The 8792-nt window shown below is 31.0% G+C and overlaps 1 protein-coding gene across 4 annotated transcripts in view; it reads left to right on the top strand.

Moving 5' to 3' along the window:
• LOC108970008 overlaps positions 1 to 8466 on the top strand; it is a 12807-nt gene extending 4341 nt beyond the window's left edge. For 3 of the 4 annotated variants that reach the window (XM_018935085.1, XM_018935084.1, XM_018935086.1), the window contains exons 2-6: positions 6011 to 6084; positions 6145 to 6337; positions 6529 to 6600; positions 7442 to 7625; positions 7689 to 8466. In XM_018935085.1, coding sequence (XP_018790630.1) covers positions 6027 to 6084; positions 6145 to 6337; positions 6529 to 6600; positions 7442 to 7625; positions 7689 to 7868 — 687 coding nt within the window. In that variant the 5' untranslated portion in view covers positions 6011 to 6026 and the 3' untranslated portion in view covers positions 7869 to 8466. The remainder of the gene's footprint in view (positions 1 to 6010; positions 6085 to 6144; positions 6338 to 6528; positions 6601 to 7441; positions 7626 to 7688) is intronic. The other variant, XM_018935087.1, reaches the window with a different exon arrangement.
• The last annotated feature ends 326 nt before the right edge of the window (positions 8467 to 8792 follow it).

Here is an 8792-nt window from a genome sequence, read left to right as displayed (position 1 = left end):
TCAATTACTACAATTTATTCGAAAACATTGATAGCAAACAGTTTTTTAGTTCAACGAAATTCATAAAATATTATTATTTATAGAAAAATACAAATATATAAGTTTCCTAATTTCCGTATATATACAGAAGTATAAGTTTCAGTCAAAAGGAAAAAGTTAATACCTAAAAAAATCAGTTGACACTTGTTATATTTCTTTTCGTTATAGTTATTGGCCATATGGTCCTTACGAATCCGCTTTGCAGAGAACTTTCAAATGTTTAAATTTAAGTGAATGTAAAAGTAATTTTGTATACGAGGTGTGTTCAAAAAATCGAACAAAAATTTTACTATGGAAATTGCGCGGGTTTCTTCTTACTTCCAAAACTATCACAAAAATCGATTTTGAGTAGTATTTCGATTATTTAAGGAAGCGCTGACTTAAGTTCACAATATCGAGTCTGAACTATTTTGAAGCGAAATGAAATGAACGAATAACGATTTCTATCAAAAAAACCAAATTTTTCGTTATTTTTTTGGGACTTTTGGACTTACGCAGATATCAAGACACATTTTGATATCACATATTTTTACTTTTTTTTGCTTACACATAGCTCGCATCACTCGAAATTGTAWAACCCACGAATCAATTCTGTAACTTTCTGTTACATGTGTCTTTAAATGGTTAAGTCTAACTAAGCAGTACCCAATTATACTTCTCTCATAGAAACAAACGTTTAATTGGCTTCAGCTGAACTTCCATCTATTGAATCCAAAGGAGATAAAAAATAAACTTTCTTAAATAGAAAACTCGTAATATATKATAGAATTGTTTGTAAAGATCGAAATGCAATTACGCTTGAATATTTTGCTTACTATCAGCCAAACATCAATTGCCAACTGAGAAATATTGTACAAAATACTAATGACGACATTCAATTTATTGATTTTCATCATAATTCATCCTCATACTTTTTTTTTTTGTTTGAGTTTTTAAACATTTAGTTTGTAATCATTTCTGCTGACAATCAAAATGCTTAAATTCTGCGAATATTACACAATATGGTTTCATGTGAAATCTGTGGTTTCAAAGTATAKAATTCAATTGATAATATAAAGCCAACATAATGAGATACTTAGAAAACCATGATTAAATCTGTATACATATCTATAAAAGTCATGTTAGTTACACTAATTATAAGACATGGTATAACAAAACACAACTGTATGTCTAGTCTAAACTCCTAAAATACCCGACCGATTTGAGTAAAATTTGGCAGACTTTGTTCACTTTGATTCAGCTGAAGAGATAGAATCGTTTATATTTCCACGGGTTATCGAAAAKTGTATTAGCTGTACCTTCCGGGCGGATGACGATTGCGCAAAGGAAGCCGCTGCTTTTTGTAAATAAAAGTATCTATGAAAGGGTCATTTGAGTAATTATGATATTATGATGACAAAATATAGTACATATGTAAATAATATATAAATTGTATTACACGTGTCCAGACGTATTTAAAATATTTAATTTCAAATTGTTATAGTTCTAAAAGTTTTGATTTGTCCATTGTACATTTACATATATGTATGTATTTGTCTATAACATGTTCATCAATCAATTAAAGACATCGCGTTAAGGATTTCCAATATACGATATAGATTCCTACCCATTCCCAGTCACTACAGTTTAGATCCGCATCGAATACATTAAATTTTAATCAGATCAAGTTAGTGAGTTGAATATATTTCAAATTATAATAGTTGAATTTCGAATTCACTTTCGAACTTTTACACTATTTACTCGCTCGGTTTCTTCCTCATTGGASATCTTAAACCTTCGAGTATGAATTTATTATTTTTATGTATGTGATCATATATATATGTATATATATCTTCTACAAAAACTTTCTGGCAACGAAATCCTATAAAGTTCATGMGCCTTTTCACTTCACAAATCAAATTGTTTGGAAGAGCTGGGTGCTCTTAGTAAAAAAAAACACCTCAAAATCTACATGAAGAGTCTACATGTATTTTTGTAATATTCAAATTATTGGTTGTATGGGTGATATGTAGCATTGTTGTCCCATTTTCTTTATTAATGMACAGTTTGTAAAATTACCTTTTCTTAGCTTTATTAAATGCAGACAACCGGAAAAAAAAGTAACTGAGTATTCGGAGGTATGGGAGATATGAGGAGTTGTTATCCGATCTGGCTGATCTCAAAAATTTATTAAATTTCATTCATATATCCCAAAACTGACGAAGATGTTTTTATAATCCTGAAAAATTAAACTGAAYTTTAAATATCGCCGGCTCGAAGCCGGGCTTAGACCCATAATATCTTAAGCAAAGTTGTTCAGAATGATCGGTAGATCATTTCCCTCACACGCTATTTAATAGAAAAAATCGACGCATTCTAATGAACACTTGTACACACTTACGTACATTATATGGAAGACACTTAAGCAAAGCATTCGGTCGTGTTAGATAAACAGCTATTATTACACGTCATTTCGAACCGGTTAAGGAGACAGCAACAACACTTCTGCCTTCGGCAACGAATATTTTAGCGAAATTGGAGTATAATTTAATAACTTCGAGTGGTTTGGTTTTTCCATATGATCTCCACGAGGGGTCTATGAATATTCTACTTACTTTTTTTTTGTTTTTAGTTTTTCGGCTGTGGTTTACAACATGTTCGTATTGTCAGTCGTGTTATTCAATATTTTTATATATTTATATACATATAGTGTGGATGCATGAACAATTTTTTTTATTTTATTTTTTTTTTTTGTATACCTTGTAAATAAACAGAATTTTTTTTATGCTGCAATGCACGTATTTTATATTCTTGCATTCACGTTCTTATGAAGTACAATGGTTTCGTCCACCTAACGGTTGTTTGTATCACCTAAAAATAATCGAGATTGATATCGGGCTAAATAAACACAAAAAAGGCAAAAAAATATATGCACATACGTATGTATTCAGGGGATGACTCGACTTAAAAAATTTTATGATAAATATTAATAATCAGAATATCATCTCTAGCAGTTTGTGATCATTAAGTATTATATAGGCAGATGGTAAGCAAATTATTCAGGCGTAATTGCATTTCGATCTTTTCAAACCAATCGCATGTAAATTACAAGTTTTTTATATAACTAATTTTAGTTTTTGTACTCATGAGATACCCTATATAGAAGTTCGACTGAAACCGTTCAAAAATGTTTTTCTAAGAGAGCTTTTATTATTGAAACAGTAATCAAGTATCTAGTCCTAACCTTTTAACAACACATGTAACAATTTCTCCACCTCCGGAGAACTGCCTTTCGAATGAYGTGACCTTTGTTAAGAAAAAAGTTAAAAAGGAATGTTTATGAAAGATTATTTTTAATGATCAAAATATTTATTATAACAAAAACTGGCTTGATAAGTGTGATTTAGAGACTTCTCGATGACAGAAACCTATGAACATAGTGTAAGTCTAAAAGAGGCTATATCGGACGAAAACGATAAAAAAATTCTATAGATTGATTGTGCGTTCGTCTAAATAAACACATGTAAAAGCTGTGTGCTAAGTAGGTTGCGTATAAGTTTGAAATTGACTGAGTTTGAAATTGACTGATTATATATTGATGAGCTTCGCATGACTTACCCCAAAAAAAATCCTCCCAATCTGCGTTTTACGGCACTAAACATATTTAAAAAGGTTCTTCCGCCTTTGTTATTRAATTATACACTTGTCTTGAGCGAGTATTATTAGATAGTGTTGTATGAAGCCTACCACTATCTTTTTGGATATATAATATTTACTCCTTTTGGCTTAAAGTAAACCAACCACTTTTAATTCACAAAAGTCGGAAAATTATTAAATAAATTGTATGAATATGTCAAATATCGAAAGTTACTATCAATGATATTCTTACGATGAACAACTAGAATAATCAGAAAAAATTTAAGGTTTCATGAGTATTTACTTTGTCTGTTTTGTCAAACAGTATAAATAAGTAAGTACGTAAAAATATTTATGTATATAATATATGTGTAATAATTATAAATCAAATTAAATTACATCCTCCATTTCACGAGTACATCTTTTTTAATTACATGTAATTATAAGAAGAATTTTTAGAAACTAAACACAGAAGTACTTGGCAAACATCACGAACAATTAATTAATGAGTGATTGATGATGTGGTATTTTGCAATAAATTGAGCTAATGCTAATACAGTGCAGGAACAAATGTTATTTTTCTTAATATTTGTACATAATGCAAAACCGCGTTCATTTCTTTTGAAAATCTTCCCTTTTTGCTTTTGACATTACGGTAGTTTTCTCATGATCGGTTTATAAAAACCTATGCATCAGTTAAAATATTTTCAACCCTTAAGGGATATAGGATATGCACTACTGGTTTCCTTCTTCGAACATTTATATTTTTTCAAAATGCTCGACAGATTATTTGATACTTTACTTAAATTATGCTGCCATATATCACATATGACAGATATTTTTGAGGAAGGAGTAATTGACTGGTCACAAATCTGGCTCATAATCGTCGTCCATCTATTTGATTTTTTACCTACATATATATGTATATTTAATTTTGAAATTACTTCAACAGAAAAACGTATACATATATGTACTGTAATCAAAAAGTAAGGTAGGGTGGTTACTGTTATTAAGCGGCATTTTCGCCAAAAATTCGACTCATATCGGTCTGCAACCACCATRTTCGCCTTATTTGGCTCCGAGCGATTTCTGGTTATTCAGCAATGCCGTTTTGACATAATACAAGAAATAAAAACTAAATAGAAGGAGGTACCGAAGAAAGACTATTTCAAATGTTTCGAGAATAGAAAAAATTGTTGGCAAAAGAGCGTTTTATTGTTTAAATTAAGAATTAACATTTTAYAAAGAAATTTAGCTTACTTTTTGATCACAGATATATATACTATATATGTACATAGTTACATACATATATACAATTTTGTCTAACATATATCTGACTATAGCCACCAATAAAGGTATATATGTTTCATCTATTGCAAAACGTGCCCAAATTTTTAAGATTTTTAATTAGTGTAAGTTAATCCACATTGAAACAAAAGCTCGTGAAAAATATAAGCGTTTTTTAATTGAATACAGACAAGATGCGATGTCGTCATATTCTAAAATAAACTTCAATATAATTAAGCATTTGGAATTATGAAGCAATCGTTGAACATTCGATTAATATACACCTATTCAAATAACATTAAGAACTCGCACATTCAGATAGATTGCAAATAAAATATATAGTTTATATATACATTTGTATATTTAAACATAAATGTATGTCCATCTAATTTTAATTTTAATTTTAGTATTCCCGTTTTTGTTTGTTTCTTATATAAGCGAAACAAAAAAAAAAAAATAACTATACAAGAGCAATTAGCGAAGTCCTTGTTATTATTCTTATTAATTACCTCTGACTGACTCAATGTCAAGTAGTTTACTCGTAAATTATACTATTATAAGTTAACACGATTTAGTCAGGAGTGTGAACTAATCCCACTGTTGTTATGATTTTAATCGATTGATTCTTCTCCAAAATATGCTCATTTGTGATGGTATATACTAACGATCAGCCGCAATTCCTTGTATGGGAATTTTTTATTGACGCTATATCTTCACGAAATTCGGCATTGATAAATAGTCAAGGAAACGTTACAATATCCGATAAAATAGTTCAGATCGGACCATTATAGCATATATGTACATATGTARCTGTCATTTTGATCGATGAAAACCAAAATCTTCTACTGTAAAAAGTCAGATGCACGCAGTTTGAGTTTTTGCTATACGGTAGCGGATTCAGAATTGATACCCAATACAACCAACGAGGCCCCCCGCCCCCTCCTTTCTTTTTCCGCCGTTGCTATATCTTACAGTTTGTTCTGTCTGCCACTCTCTTACAAGGAAACATCATAACTGAAATATTTCTATACATTCCTTTATAAAACCAATATTTGTATTTATGTTTCAGAAAAATCTCTTTCGATATGTGGAAGGTTCTATTGGTTTGTATTGTCGCAGTTTTCGTAATGAACGCAGACGGAGGTACACAAATTAAATCGCAAAGCCGACCACAAAGTAAACTAAAACCTTCTATTCCACTAGCACGCAATCGCAAGCGATATGCAGGAAGTAGCGCTGGCAGCTATGCTGGAGCAGGCGGTAGCGTCGGAGGCTATGGCGGTGGTTATGATGACTACGATTACGGATATGCACCCGATTTTGGTTTCATAGATCCATATCTTTTCCACCAACAGTTGACTGCCCAAATTCTAGCCAACCATGCCGCACAACATCAGTGAGTAAAAGACTCTTTATTTTTTCATAGTAACCCACTAAAAACATTCATGTGTACATACCATATAAAACTGTTTACAACATATATATGTAAGACTACTTTTGTTGAAATGGTTTCTTGGGCTCTTACTAATATGCTTTGCTAACTAACTCTTACCCATTGAAAGCTCTTTGCTCTATATATTTTCTTAGCGCTATTGCTTCGGTTTATTCTTCTGGCCAAGCTATGGCCACTGCTGATGCATCTCTTTTGCCTGACGACAAGTAAATAATATTGGATAACTATGGAATAAGGGCAGTTTGATTAGTAAATGATGTGAAATTTTGTTAACTTATAWATTAGAATGAAAAGTTGTTAAGCGATAAAGATTTTATACGCTCTACAAATTTTGAAAAAGGATACAATTACAAAGGTAAACAATGAATATTGAATTGATTCAATATTTCGAAGTAGAAGTTTCCTTAAAAGTTCATGAATTGATGGCGCTGGTGTAGATGGAAATTGCTACAGAGAATAACAAACTAAAACCAATTGAGATATATGTATGCTTATATAATTATATATGTGTATMTGTATAGTTAACTATGCCAATGATCAGGAAAATGATTTGATTTGAAATCTGGTGTTATGATGAAACGGCGAATAAATGTTTTATAAAATAAAGAGAAGGTTGATATTGAAAATACTTATACTTACAAAATGTCTTTAATTCAAAACATATAAAGTACCATCACTTAGCTCATTACTTACTACATATATGAAATTGTTCGGTTACTCTTGAACTTAACTTTTAACTTGTTTAATATTAAGGTTCGCAATACCAGAAAGTATTTCCTCAGCTTTTATCCTGATTATGTTGCGAAAGTATAAAGTGTTCCGTTACACCCTTTCCTCAATAAAGSGAACTAAACTATAATAATTGCTATTTTTATAGATTTGGGGAAATATCCATAGAAATTTTTTAGTTTACACAAAAATTAATTAAAATGTCATTGATTAATCAAACTGTCCCCAACAGTTTATGAATTAAAATACTTATAAACCATATATTTAAATTGTAAAGCTTTCCTAACTTTTACTTCATGCTTACATATACTACCTCAGACGTATTCAGCAACAAATTGCTCAACAACAGGCGTACTTCCAAAATGCTAACCGTCCCAGCTACTATGGTGGTGGCAACAGGTACGGTGCATCCAATCGCTACGCACCCAATCATGCTATCGCTGCAGCATCCATAGGACCTGGTGGATCTTATCACACTGCCAATATCAGTCCAGAAAATCCGGTATTTAAAACTTGAACAAGAACAATTCTATAAGCATGTTAAAATGATTGTGATTGTTTCCAGGATGTCCCGAATATAACCAATCGCTTTGGTGGATCATCATCTCCGGGCGGCTACAAAGGTGTTTCAGTTAGCTCCTTTTCGAGTAGCTCCGATATAAATGGTCAGAAGACAAGTCAGCGGGGCGCGCAGACTACAATCAATGACAATGGCAAAATCACCACATATAGAGTGCAATCTTAAATTCTRCGAGATGCTTATATAACAATTTTTATACTAAATATAAAGCAATACACTATAAGTATTTATTATTAATTGCGTGGCTTTGTAAAGAAATATTCGCGATTGTATATTTTTGGGGTACCTTGGCTTCAAATCATTAGGGGTATTCAGACCAGCTTTGTTAATTCGTTAGTCCTTAGTTTTTTACGTGGGTTTTGTTTTTGTAAAATTAACAGATTTTCGTTTTACCGAGTAACGAAGTACCAGACTATCAAGAATGATAGTTTTTTCGTTACTTGGTAACATCACTCAGCTGTTTTGTTTGCGTTGTTGCCTTAAAAGTTAACTTAACTCATTGCAAAAAAATACATTTGCTGTCTACAACATATTAGTTTCTGACAAATTTTCAAAAGTAGATATTTAATATAATTGAATCAGCTGTTTTGAAACAAAATTTACACCCACTACTGATGTACAGCAAAAAGGATGTTCACAGTTAAGTGTTTTAACGAAGTATCAACTAACGAACTACCAGATTAACAAGTTCGGTCTGAATACCCCTAATATTTATGTCAGGCAGTCTTGAAATACATAAGAAAACATACTTTGTGAGAGAAAATTTTTTTTATGATTTTCATGGTACATATTACTATAGTATATTATGTTTAGTGAATGTCAATCGATGGCTTTAAACTTATATTTGACTTATGAAGGAGGCATGTTAAAAAAAAAACAATGTGTGTTTTATGAAAAATGTTTARTTAATGCTATACTACTTTCGGTATGCATTGATGAGTCCTATCTCTAGATATGAATTAGGTATGTGCATCATTTACATCATGGATATATTTGCATACTCACGTAAAAGTTTGTAGAGAGTAATAATTTTGTTTACAGAATTAAGTTAGATATAGGTTTACATGTACCTATATATCTTCTCCTTCT

This window comes from Bactrocera latifrons, unplaced genomic scaffold (genome assembly GCF_001853355.1).
Source record: "Bactrocera latifrons isolate USDA-ARS-PBARC rearing strain unplaced genomic scaffold, ASM185335v1 scaffold_276, whole genome shotgun sequence".
Classification (NCBI taxonomy): Eukaryota; Metazoa; Arthropoda; class Insecta; order Diptera; family Tephritidae; genus Bactrocera; species Bactrocera latifrons.
The sequence above is the reverse complement of the archived record's forward strand: the minus strand, read 5'-3'. Positions and strand labels throughout refer to the sequence as shown.